The sequence below is a fragment of the Bombina bombina genome, chromosome 1 (genome assembly GCF_027579735.1).
Source record: "Bombina bombina isolate aBomBom1 chromosome 1, aBomBom1.pri, whole genome shotgun sequence".
Lineage (NCBI taxonomy): Eukaryota > Metazoa > Chordata > Amphibia > Anura > Bombinatoridae > Bombina > Bombina bombina.
In genome coordinates this window covers 999,017,002-999,042,085 of record NC_069499.1, presented here as the reverse complement: position 1 = coordinate 999,042,085, position 25,084 = coordinate 999,017,002, and the positions used below count along the sequence as shown (strand labels likewise).

The 25,084-nt window shown below is 34.6% G+C and overlaps 1 protein-coding gene across 3 annotated transcripts in view; it reads right to left on the bottom strand.

The window, feature by feature from the left end:
* Window positions 1-20,087, bottom strand: part of TOX2 (TOX high mobility group box family member 2) — a 216,436-nt gene extending 196,349 nt beyond the window's left edge. For 2 of the 3 annotated variants that reach the window (XM_053712587.1, XM_053712666.1), the window contains exon 1: window positions 19,815-20,087. In XM_053712587.1, coding sequence (XP_053568562.1) covers window positions 19,815-19,913 — 99 coding nt within the window. In that variant the 5' untranslated portion in view covers window positions 19,914-20,087. Of the gene's footprint in view, window positions 1-18,825; window positions 18,943-19,814 lie in introns of those variants that run through there. The other variant, XM_053712632.1, reaches the window with a different exon arrangement.
* Between the last annotated feature and the right edge of the window lie 4,997 nt (window positions 20,088-25,084).

Genomic DNA, 25,084 nt, shown 5'->3' with positions numbered 1-25,084 from the left:
TTCCATTATCAGATTGTGCCCAGTTTTATATGCACACCTTCTGAGGCACCAGATCCTAATGAGCATGTGCAAGAGTTCACAGTGTAAACATATATGAATCTGTGATTGGATAAAGACTGCCACATGATACAGGGGGCCAGAAAATTAAAATAAGTTTTAAAATTCAGAGTAAGTGCTATGACATTGTCTTTTTATTATGCATTTATTGGCTATGCAATGCTACTGTATTTCATGATCCTTTAAATGTATTATATTATAATATAATATAATATATATATATATATATATATATAGTATATATTATCATTAGTCTATAAAACTATGACTGCCAAATAAGATAGCACAGTAAAAATGCACCTTACTATATTTTTGCCATGCAAAAATAAATAAATAAATAAGTAAATAAAGTAACAAACAATAATAAAAAATAAATAAACAAATCCAGAACTCCAACACATCTTTATTGTTGCACCTACACTGTAGAATGTTTTATCTTGCCCTTTTCAGACATATTCTCCTCCTTTTTATAGCTTCAAACACTATTTTAAAACTCATCTATTCTGAAAAATGTATTCTCATCATCATATCCCATCAAATAAACATCCAACATGCTGTTGCTATGGCAACAAACCCCACACCCTCTGTCACATTAACCCATATAATCTCTTTGGAGCAAGGTCATTCTTCTATATCAATATTTAGTGCAATATTTGCGCTTCACTCAGTAATACCAGCACACGCAAATGTGCGCTGTTATTACAAGTTAGGCACAATGCAAACACATTCTCACATTCGTATTGCAGGGAAGCTTTGCGCTCACAAGAGCATGCTTCCATAGGCTCCAATGGGAGCCTTGTTATCATCCCGTAAGACACGGCTGAGAACCTAGCGCAGTGAAGAGAATAAGTCGCGCAGCAACGGGCAGCACATTTTAAATATATATGCATATGAATATTAAAATACAAGTTGCACCAAACACAACATAAATACATTAAAGTGAATATCAACTTTCACGAATGAAAGCCCTGTTTTTAAAAATACTATTAAAAACAGGGGCACTTTCATTCATGAAAGTTTACATTGAAGCCGTTCTTTTAAAATACTTACCTTTTATTCCTAGCAAGCGTAGAACACCGGAGCAGCGATGCCGATTCCCCTGCCTACAGGTCGTCTCTTCTTATGTCAGAAATGACGAATCCGGTTTCCCCCCCTGGAGCAAACATTGCCTGAGGCAATGTTGTGATTGGAGGAAGTCGGATTGGTCATTTCTGTAGTAAGAAGAGACATCCTGGGGCGGAGTAATCGCTGCTCCGGTGTTCCACGCTTGCTCGGAATAAAAGGTAAGTATTTTAAAAGAACGGATTCAATGTGAACTTTGAATGAAAGTTCCCCTGTTTTTAATAGTATTTTTAAAAACAGGGCTTTCTTTTGTGAAAGTTGACATTCACTTTAACACATAAATATATATGTATATAAGCACATACATATATATTTACAGGGAACACACAGTCCCCATACACCACTACGTAAAGGCACTTTTTTAGTGCTGTTTTTTTTCTAACACCCCCACAGCCGCGCACTTTAAATCCATAAACTGCTTTGTGCAGGTTTTGTTGTTTTTTAAAAAAAATTATGCTACAATTTCTTTAAACAAAAAAAGGAAACAAAAACTTTATTTTTGGGGTAACTGGGGAATATTTTAAAAATGAACCAGAGGTTTGACCTCTGGTTAATTTTTGAAGCGCTAATTGCTACCAGAACCACTTGTAATGGCTGGTTATTTATCGTGCACCCGTAAACAGGCAAATTTGTTCCTTTACGAGTGTGCAATAAATTAGCGTTACACTAGTAATATAGCCCTTAATGTATTGTGCACCCCGTTGCTTATATACTCATCACCACAAAATATTATAAGTAATGATTTTCTTATGCACATTAAAAAGTTATACTACTTAATATAAAAGGAAGAGTCCAATAAATTAGTTAATTTATTTAACTACTGCAGATGAGTATGTTTGTCTTGGAAGTAAAAAAATAATTGTACAGATCATGCTGGCCAGAAAGCCACATCCAGCAGCAGAGGTTTCAGCCTGCAAGCTTCACAACAGCAGAGAATTCAGCCTGCAAGCTTTCACAACAGCAGAGGATTCAGTCTGCAAGCTTGCACAACAGCAGAGGTTTTAGCCTTCAAGCTTGCACTACAGCAGAGGAGTTTGCTTCCCAACCTCCTGTTACAGGCAGGACCAGTGCAAGGATTTTGTTGACCCATGTGAAGATAGATTTTGCTGTCCCCTTGACAAATCACATACCTTTCCCTCACTGCTTCTTGCTAAAAAAAATTAAACTTAACACACAAACACATAAACACACGCAAACATACATACACACATGCACACACACACATGCACACATACACAAACCCCCGCACACACACACATGTATATGTAGAACAACCAACAAAAAGCCAGGATACTGCACTGTCTTTGACAAATATGAGGAAGGAAAGGATAGGATATGAGGATAGGAAAGGATAGTGTAAGTTGTCCAGTTACATGTTAAACCAGATGCAGAGTTTAAAATGTATGGGAAATTGCCCCTTTAAGTTTATTTTTTTGTATATGAATAGCTATTTTTCCTAATGGAAACTACAACCAAATTAATTTGTCTGAGCTTGTAGTGAGAGCAGACCTCCCTCTCTAATTTTACACGGTCAACCTTATCTTATCTCTCACTGTATTCTCAAAGACCAAAGCTTAGAAAGAACTATGAAAAATTAACATTTTAGTACCTCTCTTTCCCATCCCTACTGAGAGTGTGATTTCTTTTAAATATTCTTGATTATATAGCTTTTCTGCAACCATTACTTAAAGGGACATTAAACACTTTGAGATGGTAATATAAAATGATAAATTGTATATAATAAAACCGCTCTGCAATATACTTTCATTATTTATTTTGTCCTCTTTGCCTGTAATTCCATTCTGAAATTGTGAGCTTTTCAGTTCCTGTTAGAAATGGAAGTGCAGAACACTGTTAAATCCAGCACAACCATTGGCTGCACACTCTAATGACCTATGTATAACTGTCCCTAATTGGCCACAGCAGAGAAGGTAACACAAGTTACAACATGGCAGCTCCCAGTGTTTTATAGACACTAAAACTTTACACTTATTTTGTCACTTTTTAAACAACTAATGAAACTTTAAAAAATACATCTACATGTTAGTCATGGACTAATCTTTTCTTTGAATGCATCATTCTATCTAGCATGTATTTAGTGTTTAAAGTCCCTTTAATGACTGACATTTTCAGTATAGGTGGAAATATAACATGGGAAAGCAGCTATTTCAAATGAAAGTTATTTGTAAATTAAATACACTCCAGCAGCTAAAATGGATTATTGGAAACACATTAAAGGGGAGATAAAAATAAAAATCACAGTACACTGGCATTTAAGGGAGAGTGGGGAGTACTGCCATAAAAGGAACTGCAGAGTTAGGTATCTGATCTTACGTCCCACTTAGGTATATAACTGGCATAAAGGGGTTACAGAGGGATCAACATTTAAATTGAATATTTATTGTTGAGTATTACACGTGAAATGTTTTTTTGCACTGGGGCCCTCAAGTCATCAGTTTCACCAGGTAACTGACACTTCTGCTACTCCAGGCTAAGAACTCTAAAAAGCAATAATACCAATAGGACAAATATGTTTTGTAACGTTGGCATTATAGCCTCATCTTCTTGGAAGGAGAACAGTTATGGGGAGGATAATCAAGGAGGTAGTTGATCAACTACGTGCACACACTCAATGGTAAGAAAAAGTCTGTTTTCTTTTTAATTCTGTAGGTTAACATCTGTATTCTGTAGATACAATACTGTATGGTAAAGAAAAGATATGTTCTGTCACCAAAGACACCAGATACAAGGGGTGTACATGAAGAATGAAACAATGTCTGTAGGTTTTTATTTGATTTTTTTTAACACTAACAATGAACTGCCAACATTCACAATCAATAGGCTGTGATGGATCCATTTCTCATAGAGTCCAGTATTCACTGCACATGTAAAGGGGCAGGAGCCCTGTGAGTATTTCCCTTTGAAAAACATAGCACTACTAGATTTAATTCTCCATTTTATATGTAGACTAAAAACTCACATGACTTGTATGTATATCACATAAACATCATTTTCTTTTTATTTATTATTTTTTTATTACAGTACATTTAACTCAAAGCTTGGTTATTTACTATTTCTAATTAATAGTTTTAAATGGAACTCAATTTCTCATTGCCCTGCAATATATTTTTAAATTGTAAATACAAACTCCATCAAATAGCACGTTTCTTATTGCATACAAATCATCTGAAGCTATGTAAATTCTTACAGCCTAACAAGCAAACAGTTTTATATTTCTAAAAATGACTTAAATTAATCCTGGCCTGGTCCCAAAGCAAGACTGGCTTTTTACCCAGAAGAATATTACTCACACACTTTTGCATTGGTTCTCTCTATTGTTCTGCAGAATGCACTTGGAAATGTATTTGAATTGGTGGAAAATGCATCAATTTACAATTCTAAAAATTTTTTTTTTTAAAAACTGTGGTAGAATGAGATTTCTGTGCTCTGCTGATAACGAGGAAAAAAGAAAAGAATTATGTGTCCCTTGAAAGCAAATTTTCAATATATAATAATACAACTACTTTTAATTCAATCCTGTACTTTGTTCTGTATTAATTCTTTTACTCATGTTATTTTTTTAATTTGAAAATACATTTTTCTTCAGTAAGAAGATGGCAGATTTAATGATGGAAATAAGAATGCTTGCTGGGCCCTACCATCTATAGTCAGTTTTATATATTTTTTTATGTTTCATTTGAGGCAAAAAAATAAACATGTAAAAAAAAGACATTTGGAATCATTATTCAATAAACTGAAAATACCCTTTTTTAATGAATAATTACAGTTTGACAGTAAAAGAGCACAAAAATACAATCATCTGCTTCACTGATTATATTGTGAATTCACAACATGGAAAAATAATTAAAAAGTCATCCCACTATAGACCAAACTGGTATATAAATGTTTAAAGAGACCATAGTATCAAAAACAATTACTAATGCATTTACTATGTTTATTGCACACTAAGGGCCAGATTACAAGTGGAGTGATAAATATCGCTTGCAGGCAAGCAATATTAGTGCTCCACTTTGTAATACCAGCACACGATAATGTGCTACATACCTCCTTTGTAGAGCGAGGTTCTGATGCAGATTGTGACGGTATCAGAATGAGGCTCCCGGAAGCCTCGTTCTGATGCCGTCACAGTCGGCATCAGAACCTCGCGCAGCAAAGGAGGTATGTAGCGCAGCGATGGACAGCATTTTTAAATATATATGTATATGAATATCTAATCTCTAATTAATTCTAAAAAAAAGATTGTGTATAGAGGGCGCCCTTGGTCAACCACAAAATATATAGTAACAATGACAGTTAGATATAATTAACTAAATACAATCATATGTAACAAATTCCGCAGATGCAATATAAATTATACATATATTAATATCAGTAAAGTCCCCTCAAAGGATTAGTGAGGTAGAAAGTAGTGTAACCAGATGTAGTGGGAGATTTCAGGTCAAGGCAGCTATCTGTACGAGGATCAACGCCACGATCCAGGATCAATAAACTGTAGACAACAAAAGAAGACAGAAGCGCCACATGGCCCAATATTGTTTTAAATAAATGACAAATGTTATGTGGTAAATACACTCACATTGATACAGCACCCCTATTGGTGCAGAAGGAGCAAGCTGGGATCATAACAGTCACCCAGCAGACTGACCTCCATGAATATATACAGTAATCTGTGAATGATGTAAACACAAGAAAACGCCAATATGGCCTAGTATTGTTAGGAAATGTTAGATAACATGTAGTAGAATTGCACTCACATTTGGTAGAGCACCTCCCTTGGCGCATAAGGGGCGAGCTGGGATCAAACAGTCGCCCAGTAGACTGACACCCGGTGTAACAGGAACTTCCAAACGGTCAAAGTACCAAGTAATGGATAGGATAATAAGTGTACGGCAGCAGGTGGTAAGTCTAAAAACTTACTTTATTAAAATAAATAAAAAACTAGCAACGCGTTTCTCAGCCAACCGGTGGCTGTTTCATCAGGCTTAATACAATGGATGAAAAACACTTGCTATATATGCCATACAAATTATCCTATACAATAGGTATATTATCAAACATACATAATAAAGCTCATGACAAAATGGATGATCATTAGCCAACTTAAATTGACTAACCAAATCCCTTATAGCAAAACATTAGGTCTGGTAAGCTCAAACCTCTTGCTGCATCAGATATGATCTCTAAATTCAAAAACCATGTCAAGTTACTAACCCATATTATCTATTAAAGGTTTATTATGTTTAAACCATCTGATCGTCGGGTGACGCCGAGCACAACAAGTGAAAGTTTATTACTTACTTGTAAGTCCATCAAATCAAGTGTACAACTAGGACAATTCCTACTTAGTATTTCTTACTTACTTCACAGATTACTTAGTATCTGTGAAGCAACGGGTGTGAACCTAGTCCATCGTAATCTTATTTAAACTTCACTAATCAGTCTTTTTCCTGTTACCAAACTTCCAATTGGGGTGGCTACAGAACAACTAAGTTCCGTATGATGCTAGGCTATGATGGTACAACGTCATTATCCCTTACTATGTGAGTGATGCTACTGGGCAACCCACAGTCTCTATGGTGATACGTCGTAAGGGGACGGGGTCAGGACTCGAGTTCCATGGCTATATGAGCTGTTAGAGTGTATATAGAACGTAGCTAACTTACGCCATGTGAGAAACATTGATAGGCATACAACACCCCCCCTCACTCTAACGTGATGTGGGAGAAGGGGAGGGAGGGGAGGGGGGAGTGACTGATAGTTGAATAATGATCGTAATATATAAAATAGGTATATAAATGAATAAACATATGTACATATACACAGCATACATACATATATATATATATATATACACATACATATATATATATATATATACATATATAAATACATAGAGTGATGTGCACTAAACTAACCATAGCTATATTAAGAGAGCTATTCACATTGCTCAACAATATTATACCATCTCTGTGACCACCATATAATGAAATTACAAATAAGGGCTCAAACTAGAGAGCTCATGTGTAGTCGTGAGACATCTTATCCTTAATTAAAACTTAAAATAACGTAATGTGTGGGAGTCAACCCGTTATATTCAAACATTCTAATGTAAGTGTACCATCCATAGGAGATCCGCCACACATACAAAACCACGTATCGATGTGCGAGTGAACATGTAACTGCCAAAACATCTTCAAATGATATATAGTGCTTGTACTTGTGTATCTAATATACTATAATTCTAATAAAGTGAATATTACTAAAATATTGGTAATGTGATAAACAAATATCTATAAAACAAATATCTGAGTGGACCGTGCTACTCTTCATATAGTTACCATCTAATATGTCTAGGCCCCAAACAGCAGTAGTATATAATAGTACTCAAAAATCAGAAACATAAAAAATAATAATAATTAATATCCCATAATCTAAAATTTTAACAAGTGGTCTATAAGCATATTCATGATGTGTGGGGGAAGTGTTATATTGGGTGAGGAGTAATTAAAATAAATATAATCACCAGTGAATATGTGAATATAGAAGATAATATATAAAAAAAATCAAATGATGACAATATAATCGATCATAGATCAAAGGTTGCTAGATCAACACATTCATTGAGACCCTCTGGAATCAAAGTATGTAATTTATGGATCCAGTAGGTCTCCCTACGTTGAAGAAGAAGCATAGGGTTGTGACTATTTCTGGATATCTATTCAATAGGAAGGATAGAAAGTGTTTTAGAGCTTCCTTTATGAACGTGGGTACAGTGTCTTGATATACTATGTTTTAGAATTTTTCTTTTAACATTACGAATGAGCTCACTCCAGCGTCTTTTTATTTTTCAGCTCATACGTCCTACATATTGAGTCCTACACAAACACTGTATTAAATATATGATATAGGTAGATTCGCAAGTGAGGCGTTTTTAATAGCAAATTTTTCTCCTGTACTATTTGACTGGAAGGTTTTGGTACCATGTTTTACCACCTTACACATACTGCATCTCGACTTGTAACATCTAACTGAACCACATTGGGGTACAAAATTACCCAAAAATGTTTTGCTATTGTTTCTGGTGTTAATGGCCGTAATGGTTTTGTTAGGAAATATTTTGTCTCTAACTATCTTGCTTGGTGCCAGTTTGTTTTTTAACGTTAGGGCTCTTCTGAACACTATTTCTAGGTTAATCTCTGGTTAATTTTCAGAGTGCTAATTGCTACCGCAAGGTTGCGGTAACAATAACCAGCACCTTGTAATGACTGGTTAATTATTGCGCTCCTGCAAACGGGTCCTAAATGTTAGAATGGCAATAGTAAAAAACATACATTTTAAGCACACCTGATGCCTGTTAATCATTTGCCACCCCAATGCTCTATTTGAAATTTTAGTTTAGTTTATTTCACTTCCTGATTGTACCCAGTAAACGATGTACAAAGCAGCCTATCCTCTTGGGGAGATACACTCACTTTGCTTATAAGTCAAATCAGTAGTAGAAGATGAAGTTTCTTGCCAAATACATCATTTTATACAACCGCTAGAGGCAAGACTGACTCTTCTGGATGATTTTATCAATTAAATTAATATGTTCAAGATTTAATACAAATGTTTCATATAATTTAAAGGTTCCATATCTTAAATGAATAAACACATAACATTTCAGTTCTTTGACCATTTAAAAGCGCACAAAACTTATCTTTGATTACATATTTCAAATAAAGCATACAATTTGAAAGAACTTTCTACTTTACTTCTATTATCACATTTGCTGCATACTATTGGTACCCTTTGTTGAAAAAGCAGCAATACAATAATGGGGGTTAGACGAACACATCAGGTGAGCCAATGACAGGAGACATATATGTGCAGCCACCAATTAGCACCTACCTCTCAATAGTGCTTTGTTTCTACTGAAGCTACCTTGGTATTCTTTACAATAAAGCAACTTTCCAATTTAATTCTATTATATTATCAAATTTGCTTCATTATAATGGTATCCTTTGTTGAAGGGGCATCAATGCATTACTGGGTGCTAGGGAAAATCTTTGGGTTACCCAATGACTGGATGCATATATGTGCAGCCACCAATCTGCAACTAGCTCCCAGCAGTGCTCCAGAGCCTACCTAGGTATGCTTTTAAACAAAGAATACCAAGAGAACTAAACAAATTAGTTAATAGAAGTAAATTGAAATGTTTAATTTTTCCTTTATTGTCCCTTTAATGTTTGGTATTAAAGGTCACAAGCTTTGAATTAGAAATATAGTTTGTCTGAAAAATTAGCTGCCTCGGTGTGTGAGGTTCTGTTAAAAATTCATTAAAAAAGAAAATCACTTTTTTTCATTAACAAAGTAATCACAATCTTTCTGAGTTGAACACAGCTAGTAATTTTATTTCACATGAGATTTGATCTATATTATTACACAATGGCCCTCAGAGCTACTGAAAATAAAATCCGACTACAGAAATACTAAATGAGTTAAAAGGATTAATAGAGTGGCCTTTATGATAACTGTTAAACAATATGAATGTCATTTTTTATGGGCATGATGAGTATACTGGGCATGTCTGACCAATGTTGTTTTTTTAAACTTTTAGAATGTTAAAAACATTTTTTATTAAACGACCAGTAAATACAGTAGATTTGCATAATCATCAAATGCATGATAAAAAGACAATATAGTAGCACTTAGTCTGAACTGCATATGAGTAGTAGATATTTTTCTGGCAAATGTCAAAGTAACGTCTATTTCTTCTTCCCCTGCATCATGTGATAGCCATCAGCCAATGACAACTGCATATACATATATTCTGTGAAGTTTTGCACATGCTCAGTAGGAGCTGGTGACTCAAAAAATGAAAATATAAAAAGACTGTGCACATTTTGTTAATGGAAGTAAATTGAAAAGTTGTTTAAAATTGCTGCTCTATCTGAATCATGAACATTTAATCTTGACTTGAGTGTCCTTTTAATTATTTTTTTAAATGTATTAAAGGGACAGTCTAGGCCAAAATAAACTTTCATGATTCAGATAGAGCATGTAATATTAAACAATTTTCCAATTCACTTTTATCACCGATTTTGCTTTGTTCTCTTGGTATTCTTACTTGAAAGCTTAACCTAGGAGGTTCATATGCTAATTTCTAAGACCTTGAAGCCCACCTCTTTTCAGATTGCATTTTAACAGTTTTTCACCACTAGAGGGTATTAGTTCACGTATTTCATATAGATAACACTGTGCTCGTGCACGTGAAGTTATCTGGGAGCAGGCACTGATTGGCTAGACTGCAAGTCTGTCAAAACAACTGAAAAAAGGGGCAGTTTGCAGAGGCTTAGATACAAGATAATCACAGAGGTTAAAAGTATATTATTATAACTGTGTTGGTTATGCAAAACTGGGGAATGGGTAATAAAGGGATTATCTATCTTTTAAAACAATAAAAAAAATCTGGTGTAGACTGTCCCTTTAAGTAATCCTTGTTTTTTGTTTTGGAGAGATATTAATTTTAAATCAAGAAGACGACTACAGGATATTAATTTTCGTTAGAAGAAAGTGGCTGCAACTTATCTCATCTTCTAGAACGGGAATTTAACAGTTCTCACTCTGTAAATCGTGAAACTGCTAAGTTATGAGGTATTAAAGATATTCCAGAGTTGCAGAACTCACTGTACAGACAGCAATTTCCAAGCCTCACTCTCACTGTACAGAACAGGGTTTCTCTTTGCCGCATTTCTATAACTGTAGGAAGAAATTGGTTTTAAACAAACAATACTAAATGGAAAATATTAACTACCGAGCGCAAAGATGCAATTGCTGGGAGAAAACCCATTCTTAAAGACGAGAACACTGTAATTTATAACCCCAAAATCGAGAGTATAAAATACAAACAATAATCTTAAGAGTGTGATTGCTAAATGCCATTTTTCAATGTTGCAGTTGTGATTTCCATAAGAGATTGAAGGCCCTATTCCTATCTTAGCTAAACTTAACTACTAGGAAATAAACACACAAACACAAAGAGAGTTGGGTTAAAGACTGCAAGGTGACATTTATTAAACAAATAAACTTAGTCTTAAAGGCAAAGGAACCTGGAGGCCAGTGGCGCCCTAGTACTAAAACCATGCTATGCTGGTCTGGGCCCAGGCAGTTCACACGACGGAGCACGGCTACAAGGCCTAATAGGAATAATGTTGTTTATCCGAGGGTTTCAACCAAACACTCTAGGAGCAGACCCGATCCTGGGGAAGTTGCTCCTCCTTTTGGTCCTCACCCGCATAGTCAATAGCCTGAGACCAGACCGCCCGCCTAACTAGGATGTGTTGACTACAAATTCCAACCAGGAGGCCTCAGGAGGTCTAGTCGTGAAACCTGACCTCTTAAGGGGAGCAAAATTGTACCATTCTGGACCTACCTTATCTAGTTCTATTAACCATGAGAGTGCCAGAATAACTAAGACACCCTAGTAGCACCTGTAAACCCCTCTTGCCAGTATAACCAGGGAGGGAGTGGAACAAATTCCTGGAAGCAGGTGGAAAAGAGGCTTAGGCCCTCCAACCCTGAACATTTATACCAATAAGCAGAGGCCTCCCCTACCCTTGCAACATTGTTGCCACACAGCCAGCTCACTCCCCTCAGTGCCTCACCCCTTAGTTTCATTCCAGTCTAAGCCTTACATTTCCATTTTCCTTGTGTTTCCTGCAGATCTTGTTAGATCACATATCTGTCTACAAAATAAATGTACATATGTAAATATCTGTCCCAGCCACTACAGAGATTCTAAACAATAGTGCTGAATTTAGGACCATATATTGATATATACCTCTAAAATGGCATATGTGCCCATTTCAGAGTGTATTGCACATGTGCAAGGTAAAGGTAATAGAATCATTCCAAATCTTCCTCTGACAAACATTTTGAAAAGTCCAGTTTTCACTTTATCAACACCTTTTGTGTGTTGTATTTGATGTGTCCATTTTGGCAAAATAAAGTGCAAACCCTGTGGTTGGGAGGTTTGTGATTAATGAAGCCATTGCTGTACTAGCATCATACGAAAGATTTTCCTGCTATCTGATATGAACTATTACCAATAGGGAAATGGATTGTGATCACTTAGAATTAAAAAAACCTGGATCAGGAGCCAAAAAAACACACTAATAAACAGGATCTTTTATGAGTTTAACCCCTGCAGATGCTCTAGATTTTCTCATCCGCCATCAATCCTTCAGCGGAATGTTAGTCACAAAGTTCCAATAAGTTTTGTCTTAATAGTGTTTTAGTGAGTACATATTTAACCTCATAAGCCATGTGCATTGTTTCTTGCCTGAGTAAGAACCAAAATGATAGCTTTAACAATATTTTTATTATTTATTAAGTGCTATAGTTGTTTTCTAAAAAGCCCAGCAGAAAAAGCAACATACAAAAGAAATGTTTCAGAAACACTTAAAACGGTCTTTTTTGTTGTGCAGTCTAAAGAAACACCCTTTGAAAAGCCTTTTCTTTGCAATGGCCATCTAGGTACAGATATAAATAAACTCCTACAAATCTCAGTAAAGTGCTGTGCAAAATGTAGGATGGTCAAACTTGTGAATTCCATGTAATGGTCTCCAGCCTCACTGGAGGAGTAGAAAAACTGTGTTAGATTTACATTTTTGGAAAAGTAGGCAAAATAAATCATGAAAGTACATTTCAATGGTTGTTTCACTATAAATAATTAAACCTTTTATGAGAAATTAGAGGTTTAATGTTCCATTAAAACGTAGTTAAGAAGAAATTAATTTACTTCTTTACACGTGTCAAGAGTTCGGCCATTATACACTCATATTGCTGAAAAATGTTTTGTTCATTAAGATATCATGCAGATTATAGTAATCCATCACTTTATTTGTGAGTAACATACTTTCTCTCTAATAAACTAATATACATTTCTATTCGACACTCAAGTCAAAGTTTCACGATTCAGACAGAGTATGCAACTTTACACAACTTTCCAATTCCCTTCTATTATTTAATTTGCTTCATTCACTTTGCATGCTTTACTAAAAAGAATACCAAGGTAGTTTCAGTAGACACAAAGCACTACTGGGAGGTAGCTGCTGATTGGTGGTTGCACATATATGCCTCTTGTCATTGGCTCACCTGATTCCCAGTAGTGCTTTGCTGCTCCTTCAACAAAGGATATCAAAAGAATGAAGTAAATTTGATAATGGAAGTACATTTGGAAATTTGTTTAAAATTGTATGTTCTGTCTGTCTCATGAAGAAAGTTTTTGGGTTTTTATATGCCTTTAACCCCTTAAGGACCAGTGAATTACCCTATTTCCGGTGACCAGAAGGGAGGAGGGAGGGTATAATTGCTATTATAAACAAGAAAACCCTTAACGACCGGTGACGTACATTTGATGAAGATCATGTTTTATAGTAATTATAATTTCATATTACCCAGGGAGACACACTAAATTGTGAATTGCATCATACTTTAGTAACTAGGCTACAGGTTAGCACTGGAGCTCAAGAGGACTGTTGTGGGAAAATAATCTAAACTTTTTACTGCAAAAAATCCTGTGTTTTTAAATGAAACATGTAAGTGAGCATACATATGTTTAGTTTGCAAACCCACCTTTGCACTTTTTGAAAGTACCATTAAATATAGTAGAATTGCATAATAAACACACATGCATAATAAAAATACAATTTAACAGCACTAAGTCAAATGAACAGTAGATTTTTTTTTCTAACAAATTTAAAAATGGCCTTCCAATTTGTTGCACGTTGTAATCATGTGACAACCATCAGCCAATTATAGACTCTTATGTATACACTGTGAACTCTTGCACATACTCAGAAGGAGCACATTTTTATAATTAAAGTATTTTTTTTTTTAAAAGGGAAAGGTCAAAAATTAAATGTGCATAGGTGCATTTCAATTTGAAATAGAAGCAGTTTTGCAATATAGTTCCATAACAAAAATGCTTTTAATAAAAGTTATGACTGTTTTTCTGAGGCATACGCACATATCCTGTGAGTGCCTGAGCACCAATATTTGAACACCACACCTTCTCAGAGAGTCAGCAGTATCTTGTATAACACAAATGACGTCTTCAGAAGAAATACACACTACAGCCACGCTCTCAGAATGCAGCGTGTGTGAATACTGGTGCACAGGCCTTCACAGGATATGTGCATATGCCGCTGAAAACCAGTAACAACTTTTACTATAAACAATTTTGCTAATGGACGTATATGGCAAAAATGCTTATATTTCAAGTTGAAATGCACCTGCGCACAATTCATTTTTGACCTTCAATCCCTTTAATTGCATGGTTTCTCTGAATCATGAAAGTTTGATTTTTACTTTAGTCTTTTTAGTGTTCCCTGTCGCTTTAATCGGAGCTTATGAATTTAAATCATACCCTTTACACTTTATGCTTTTTTTGGGGTATTTAGAAATCTCAGAGTCTTCAATATGTCACCTTCTGCTCCCTGCACCAGAATATAAACCCGCCTTTGTCTTTAATTGTGACCACCAGATGCTCCTCTGGTTTTAAGAGGGAAAGCCCATATTAAACTTAGATTTTCAAACATAACCTTTGATTGCTAAATTGTTGTAATTAACAACTAATTAACTAATTAACGTAACTAATTATCTCATAGTCAGCTTGGTGGATGTGGCTTCTAAAGTTAAAGTCAAATTAATCACTTCAGTTCTTTTAACCTAATATATTTTATATTTTCTTCTTAACAGCAGAAAAAAAATTAAATGCAAGGTTTAATAATATTTCTTTTTTAATCTGGAAGACAAACTAATTTCACTGTGTTATCTCTGACCTACCTAAGTACAACACTGAATCAGTGACCATAGTGACACCTAGTGGATATGTTTAGTACTTCAGCTGTAATAAATGTGAAGAAAGATGCTGAAAGATGATAGACAGACAGACAAACAAACAAACAAAGATAGATAGTTAAATAGATAGATCCTATATCACTATGAATTGACAAATCTAATTGTAATGAATTGTATAGCCCTAGAAACATGTACTCAACGCTATGGTTATTATACACACACTCATATGTATGCATAACCGTAAGTGAAAGCATACAGCTATGTATACATAGGGGGTGTTTGTTTCATATGAATGTGTGAAAAAAATGTATATCCCTTACTACCTTAATTTCTGTCAGTTTTTTTCCTAAAGTAATGACATGAAATTGTAACAATTTTTTAGCAATAGAAATAAGTTCCTATACTTCCATATAACTAAACTTTCAATAAACAATATCATAGCAAGAAATCGCAGAAAGAAAATGAATAGAGTGGGCCAGTTCTAACTTCTGCCGCCAGTTGTATTGATGATGAGTTACATGGCTATGCACTGTGTGTTGTAAATGGAAAAACGTTGGGTAGGATTACAGCCAAATGCTGTCATTAAATGTGACACAACCATGTGCTTAACAGAAGCACAAAAATACCATGACACAACCATGTGCTTAACAGAAGCAACTAAAGAAAACAGAACATGCAGTCCAAGTGAAAATGTTGCAGAAAATCTAAATAAATCAGATGCACAAATAAAACAGGAAACTTTAATAACATTGGAGGACTGCAACATACCAGTGGGTTTTAGGCTAGATAACCCTCATCTAAATTAGACAAAAACAACAACCAACAGAAAGATATTGAAATATTTAACAGTACTTCTGTTTGTGAAAATGCAAACTAACTTTGTACCCACTAATGCAAAGTAATATAATGTTCTATGTAAGTAAAAGGTAAAATGCACTATATAACGGGCAATATTTCAGAAGCACAGGTATAGGAGTATTTAACCTCAGCTCACTTAAACTAATTGAAGTGAGGGTACATAATTCCTACACACACACACTCTCTCTATATTTCTCTCTTCTTCTCTCTCTCTTTCTCTCTCCGTCTATCTCCCCCCCCCTTTCACACACACTCTTGTTCATCCAAGACAACATGTTTTACAAAACTTAGGCAATATTATGTAAAATGATATCAAGTATGTTATAAACTTCACAAACCCGCAACACAAATAACAAAAATAAAATAGTATACTTGAATATTCATTGTACAACTAAGGCAATGTGAGCCAAATTGATATCAAATTTAGGAGACAACTAACTCTATGACGGTCCTAAGGGACTCTAGGGAGTACAAAGTAACCCAAATCACTGTTGTAGAAACCACAGTTTTCAATGGAGTCTACAGACAGAAATTTGGCAGGTCATTGTTTTACATGGCCACTGCTTTGCTTGGGGCAAGGAAAGGAACAAGGGGAATAGGATTTAAAAGAAAAATGAAAGAAGACATAGTACAAATGGTAACCCCACCAATTTTAATCATCTAAAACCGTAAGCGAGTCAGCTACACACTGTTTGAGAGTCAGAAAAAAGGATTTTGTGTATAGCTACATGAAGAAAAATCCCACCAAAAAACCCAATAGGACAGTTGGTTCCATGTTTCTCTGGATTTCATAAGCCCAGTATTAAAGTCAGATATTCTTTATAAGCATATTTACAGTATTATATGACACAAGCGTAGTTTATTAATATAATTATTATTCCAATAATGTGTATTGCTATTTTTAAAGTGTTAACAAATGGTCTAAAATTTTAATTTAATAAATGTTTTTTTTAATTTAGTATATGTTTAGTTCATATTTGGAGCATTATCTGCAATCTATTTTAATATTTTATTCAACAGGTAAAATCTACATGCCGCTGAAAGCAACAGACAATATTCAATCATTCAAATGTTTACGCAGGTTCTAATCTATTTCTTTCATTTTCTTGATTAAATAATATTTCTACAATAAACAAAGTTACAATATATTGACAATCTACAATTGTATTTTTCCCAAAATATTAATAACACAATTATTATTATATTAAATATATATTTTTAAGAACAATTGACACTATATGATGACGGTTTTATTTGAATATAAACAATTATAAAACTTCTGTTAAAAATGATTGTAAATATAAAGTCAATTCACCGGTCTAATACTTTCATATGGAGGTGGTACAAATATGGCCTTCATAATAAATAACTTATAATGAGCAGATGTTTACACTTCACAACAGCGGCCTGCAGTTTTGAAAACGGTATTTTGTGTTGAAGAGTACAAAAACAAACAAATTAACTTCATTTAAATGTCACATTGATTAAACCAGTGTATTACCAGTGACAAAATCAAGATATAACACTGAAACACACTATACTCTGAAACAGCATATTTGTGTGTATATAGTTACATATTTAATGATGTACATAATACATACATACATAATAAATACATATGTCTCTGGATATATATATATATATATATATATACATGTGTATATATATATATATATATATATATATATATATACATATATATATATATATATATATATATATATATATATATATATATATATATATATATATATAAAAATATATACACACACACATACACACAGTGATATATGTAATTATTTAGCAAAAGTCATAAGTTGAAAATGTATGTACACAAATATATACCTATATATCAGGGGTGGAAAAATATCACTATGGTTTACTAGTCAGGGTTTAAAAACTACTTGCCCATAGGGAAAAAGTTACTAGTCCACCCAATGTTAAATATAGGAAAAAGTAAATTTTTTAAATCATCCGCTGCAATTTATAAGTCGTCCGGGACTAGTGGACCACTGGAAATGTCAAGCTCTGTAATATATAAATATGTACGCACACACACACACATGCATTCCTGGTTGCAAATATATAATAACACTCAACATCTCTATTTTTTTTAATTTATTTAAATTATTACATTTTCCAATTACATTCCTTAAACTTTTGCGGCAAGATGTATATTTTAACTGTTCCACTGAATGACCAATAAATAATACAAGTTTACATATTTGCAATTTATTTTGCTTCTGTATATCTGTATAGGTAACACAAATATGCCCCATTTTAAATACTGTAAAACGAATAGTTATCAAAACCTTTTATAGTATTGCAGCAAACAAAAACAAAAAAAATGCACTGATTTTCTCCTTTAGCTGAAAAAGTAAAATCATGAAAGACTTCCAAATAATAAGACAAAAAATAATATTAAACTGGAAAATATGATTTAATAAATCATATTTTATGGTCAGTTGTAGAACAAAAGTATAGTTTATGTGTGTTTAAATGACAAATTCTGATTTTGTTGAGAGGAGGGAAAGTGTTAATATATAAAACAAATACAATATAATAATGTTGTAAACCCCAATATATTAAAATTATGATAAATTATGTAGGATTATTCTTTTTTTTATAATTCCTGGTCTCATTAGGGTAGGTATAACTTCACATGTACTTAAAAATAATACAATCAATACAATTTTAATATATAAGGCACTCAGCAAGTTGGGTTACCAATAGATCTATCTATTCCTTAATCTTATTGCACTTGTTAAAAACATTATTTTGTTAATCAAAATTGTTCTTATCATGGAAGCAAACATATCTGGAATCCTAGTAGGTAATTCCCATCCAATACTCACATGTCTTCAAAATGATGTAAAATAAATATAAATATGAAATAAATGTAAACAATTCTTCTGTACTCACCCTGAAATACTTGTCTAATATCCGGAACATTTCTACGTTTGATTAGCCAGCTGATTATCATAGTATATATCAGAACCTCTTAAACACAGCTCTTAGCATTTGCAGAGCAAGTTTACTGTAAGGGATGTATACTGCAAATGGCTAGAGCATTTTAGTGTTTGCTGCTATAAAATGCTTATCAAATGATTCTCAGTTCATTCAATTCAAAGAACTCATATTCAACATCACATTGATTAACACAGCAGTATAACAATTATGAAAGTAAAGTATTTAACAATGCAAACATATTTAAATTCAAATATTATATTAGTTTCATTTGATTTCTATGGGTTAAACTATAAATACACACATGCAAATAGGGCACATGCCCATGTAATCAAATATATCCTACGTGACTCAGGAGGGGGAGTAGGTATTAGGAATGTTTTGGGGGGATTTGGAGGTGGGAAGGTTTTTGGGATAGGGTTAGGATTGCAACCAATAGCAGAGACAAACTGATGAACATAGTAGCAAGGTGTTTGCCACATGCCCAAATGTTTTATAGGGAGCCTTTGGGAGTGTCATAATGAGACCCCTGGACCAGCACCAATTTTAACCCCTTCACCGCTGGACTGAGTGGGATAGTTTGTTGGGGTTTTTTTTTTTTTGGGGGGGGGGTCAGCAATGTTTCTGAATCTGACAGATAACACAGCAACTATTGTGTTTCCCTATAAATGACTTTTACGTATAAACAAGCTCTGTCCACTAAATCCCACCTTAGTAAACATAAGCTACAGCTCCCCAGTAGAAGACAAGTAGGGCCATGTGCACCCCCAGCCAGCAGCCCTGCAAGTGATGCACAACATAAACTTCACGCTGGAGGAGCTACAAACTGACAGATCATAGATACTCGGTGCCACTAGAGATCGCAGCCCTTAGTCCCACAAACAAGCGGCGTTAACCCTTTGTTTCCCAAGCATTCCCCGCGAGCAGTACTGGTTAGACGGTACCTTGTTGCAGTGGTAAAAGTCCAAGGGGCTGAGGCAGGTGGGGTCAGCTGATAAGGTGCCCACGCTGGTGGGGGCAGAAGGGTAAAACCTAACGTCCATCACAAAGCGGCCGGAGGGGCATTAAACCGGCCCGGGGTTTTGTTTTGTGTGTGTGCTTTTAATTCTCTTCTCGGCTCCTGTTTGAGCTGCTCTGGCTCTGCTGAGTGACTGTGTGTGTGTGTGTGAGAGAGAGAGAGGGAGGGAGCTGTGGCTATTGTTTGAAACAACAAGACAGAGAGGGGGGAGAGAGGAGGGAGAGAGAAAGGAGGGAGAGAGAAAGGAGGGAGAGCTAGAGGGGGAGGGAGAGAGGAGGGATAATTGGAGATGGGGAAGGGGAAAGATGAGGATGCAATAGAGGGAGGATAGAGGAGAGAAGGGTTGCAGACAGGATGGAGGCATTGGAAGATGAGGGATGCAGAGAGTCAGGATGGAGAGATGGGAAAGAAGTGACACAGGCAGGATGGACAGGATGGATGATGAGATAAAATAGGGAACTGTGAGAGAAAGAGGAGATAGAAAGGGGAAGAGAGAGAGACAGAGAAGGGATGTAGACAAGAAAGAAAAAAGAGGAATGGAGAAGGAGAGGGGAAAACAAGTACAGAAATGAAGGGGAAGGCTTGTAGGATAATAGGAAGCAAAAAGAGTGTGAGATGAGATGGTCAAGTAGAGAGGAGTGAGCTGAATGAGGGGTAAAGAAGAGATAAACAGGAAGAGATAGTGTGAGAGAGGGAGAGGACAGAGAGAGGTAAAGACAAAGCAATGGTGTAAAGCCTGTTTGATGTGACAGCCAGGTAAAGGTGAGGTGGAGAAAGGTAAAGGGTGGGGAGATATATATACAGACACAAGAACACATGTGAGATAGGTGTGTAAAGAATATTAGAACAGAAGGGAAACAGAAAGTTGCAGGAAAAGGGAGGGAAGTGTGATTTTACTGAAAGATGAGGGATAAAGCAAGGATGGAAAAGGTAGGTAGATATTTAAGGGAGCATAAAAATTAAAATAGAAGAGGAAAGGGGCAGATATAAATTAAGGAGGGAGGGATGAATACTTTTAGCGAGTGATAGGGAGGGAACAAAGGCGAGGAAAGGAGGGGATGGGGCATAAGGAGAAATTACTTACAAACTAGGGGTAGATGAAAAATGTAGATTATGTGATAGAGAAGATACCTGGTGTAGTTTGGACATTTATGTCACTACATTTTGTTGTTTTTTTCCATCTCATTTAGCTCTGCGAATTTCTATTCTGGTTCCTGCCCATTTTATTTATTTATTTGTTTTAATCTCTCTCTTTTACTTTTGTCAGTCAGTCTATTACACATACATTATATATATACACTAGATATATACACACACAAACAAATAAATATATGTGGGTGTATATATTGTATATATACTAAAGGGAAAGTTAGACTATATATATATACAAACACACGCAACATTTGCAAAATATAATTGCAAATACTATCTATTATCTATTTATCTATCTATCTATCTATCTATGTCTCTATTTCTAACACACACACACTCTCTCTTAACTCTTGTAAGGGCTTTATTTTTGGAAAAGTCACGCACACAGACACACTTCATAATAACACATATGTAAAAAGTAACACACAAACATACTTCATAATAACACATATGTAAAAAGTAACACACAAACATACTTCATAATAACACATATGTAAAAAGTAACACACAAACATACTTCATAATAACACATATGTAAAAAGTAACACACAAACATACTTCATAATAACACATATGTAAAAAGTAACACACAAAAACACTTCATAATAACACATATGTAAAAAGTAACACACAAACACACACACAAACATACTTCATAATAACACATATGTAAAAAGTAACACACAAACATACTTCATAATAAAACATATGTAAAAAGTAACACACAAAAACACTTCATAATAACACATATGTAAAAAGTAACACACAAACACACACACAAACATACTTCATAATAACACATATGTAAAAAGTAACACACAAAAACACTTCATAATAACACATATGTAAAAAGTAACACACAAACATACTTCATAATAACACATATGTAAAAAGTAACACACAAAAACACTTCATAATAACACATATGTAAAAAGTAACACACAAACATACTTCATAATAACACATATGTAAAAAGTAACACACAAACATACTTCATAATAACACATATGTAAAAAGTAACACACAAACACACACACAAACATACTTCATAATAACACATATGTAAAAAGTAACACAAGCACACTTCATAATAACACATATGTAACAAGTAGCGCACACACACACACTTCATAATAACACATATGTAACAAGTAGCGCACACACACACACACTTCATAATAACACATATGTAACAAGTAGCGCACACACACACACACACTTCATAATAACACATATGTAACAAGTAGCACACACACACACTTCATAATAACACATATGTAACAAGTAGCGCACACACACACACTTCATAATAACACATATGTAACAAGTGACGCACACACACACTTCATAATAACACATATGTAACAAGTAACGCACACACACACACTTCATAATAACACATATGTAACAAGTAACGCACACACACACTTCATAATAACACATATGTAACAAGTAATGCACACACACACACTTCATAATAACACGTATGTAACAAGTAACGCACACACACACACTTCATAATAACACATATGTAACAAGTAGCGCACACACACACACTTCATAATAACACATATGTAACAAGTAACGCACACACACACTTCATAATAACACATATGTAACAAGTAATGCACACACACACACTTCATAATAACACATATGTAACAAGTAACGCACACACACACTTCATAATAACACATATGTAACAAGTAATGCACACACACACACTTCATAATAACACATATGTAACAAGTAACACACATACAATTCACAATAACTCATATGTAAAAAGTAACCCATATTCATGTGGGCTTACATTTAGTCTTGGTGTTTATTCTGTTCCTTTTTCTTATTGATAAAATGATGTTTGCTATTTATGAGAGTATTAAGAGTATCACTCAGTATGACTAGGCTGTATACTTAAGCCCACATTTACTAAACTTTATGATTACAAAGAGACTTCTAAACCAGATGCTCTTGTTAGTTGTCCAAAATAGGTTCCTTGTTTAGTGCTCTTCTTAGACTTATCTAGCACCTTATTAGCAGTTGTTTAGTGGGAGTTTTTTTTTTCTTTTTACATTATTTATCCCAGAGAGGTCGCTCACCATTTTTATAGAACTAGCCACAAATAGCAGAGCAGACAGACCCATAAATCCCCTGTGCTCGCAGGATGTTAGAGAAATATATTGACTTTATCTGCTCTGTTGTGTTTTTTTGGTTATTTTTTTTTAAATAAAAGTGTTCATGTATATTTTTAGAATGAAAGAAAACTGATCTTAAACCTCAATTTTAAAATTGACTTTGAACTTTATTAACCAAGAGTACAACCAAAGGTTTAACAATGTTGGGTAACCGAGCGTCATATTGAAGTTTAGAACAGGTAGTTAGTGAGATCATGGAGAGTCTGTTATTTTTAAGAGGTAGTGTCTTGCATCTTGGCAACATTTGTCTGTAATGTGCCTGTAAAGTGGTTGGGAGCTGCAAGATTACATCATTATTAGTCTTTTCATCTAGCTGACTTCTCAATTCTTTGCTAATGTAGGTACCATTTAGTTAGCGTTTCAGATACTTCATTTTGTTCTTGGGGTCTATTCTAATCCATTAGAAATTCTGTACAAAGTGGTACAAATGGCATTTCAAACTCAAAACTGTTTCAGTCCATTATACAACTCCACAATTGCATCGATTTTTTTTTTTCAATTTGCATAGTGGAAACTCCACCAATATTTTACATAGAAACAAATTGAAAGCCATGAAATTAGCGTAATTTTTGAATCATCTATTTCAGCAACCTGAATCTTTGAAAACCCAAATTAGACTCTTTTCAGAGGCATATTTTGCTTGTTTGGCCATGCTCATTTTACCTGTTAATAAATACAACTGGTTTTACAAAAACACATTTGAAACTATGAAACATGCGCACATAAATAATATGATCAACAAAATGTTCTTGTTCAAATGTAAATGAGTGTTTGGATGTTTAAAATGTTATATTATAAAATGATCTAAAATTATGTTAAACTGTTGATTGACACGTCATAAATTGACATGACTGGTTCAGTGAAAACAACTGCATTAAAAAAAAGATAGTCATCAGCGATATTTAATTCATTTAAGGCAATGTTTTATTTAAAGGGATATTATGTGTTCCAATGTGTTAGAGCATTGTATCATTGTCCTATATTTTTGCATTTATGAAATGCAAATTGATTAAACACATAGTTAAAGTCAGCTCTGAAGCAGCGATGCAGTACTGAAACTTAGCTTTACACATCTGATGAGCCAATGAAAAGAGTCCCAAGTATGTAGCCAGGCAATCGATAGTCTATAGCCTATAACTATAACTAAGGCTCCCAGTCGAAATGCGTAAGACATCTCTGATGTCTGACACCCTACACTTTTTTATGTATTTGTGAACTTGTGTTATTTTAATTGGATTCAATAAAGCATTGACTTTTATCAGCAAGGAGAGGCCTTTTTGTGCTTTTGATTCTCTGCCAGCCAATAACTGCTGAGCTGTTCTGCCGTTGGGCTGCTACATTAGGACTGTCATGGTGATGATGACACAACCACACGTGGCTGGAAGACGCTGACTGTAATCAGAGCGGTGTGTGTGTAACCAGCAGTTGCTAGAGGCAGTGGTGGGGGCTACACAAAGTGGATAAGTCCAGACCATCCCCACCAAGAGAATAGGTGTTATGCCACAACGGGATTACTATGGTCACAGCTGCACATGTGTGAGTACCTTTTAGTTGAGAGTGGGATGTGACTGGAACTTGCAGTGGAGAATAAGATATTTATTGATGGTCCAGTTTGATAAGTGGTTTACTGTTACAAAGACCATTTAATTTGAATTGAATTCTACAGTGGAACTTTTGCACCAAATCACTAGGTCGCTCCCAGTAGTGCATTGCTGCTTTTGAACCTACCTAGATATGCTTTTCAACAAAGGATACCAAAAGAATTAAAGGGATGGTAAACTCTGTATATATTGATTATAATATTGCTATTGTTACATTACATTTAATTTACACACTCAATGTCATG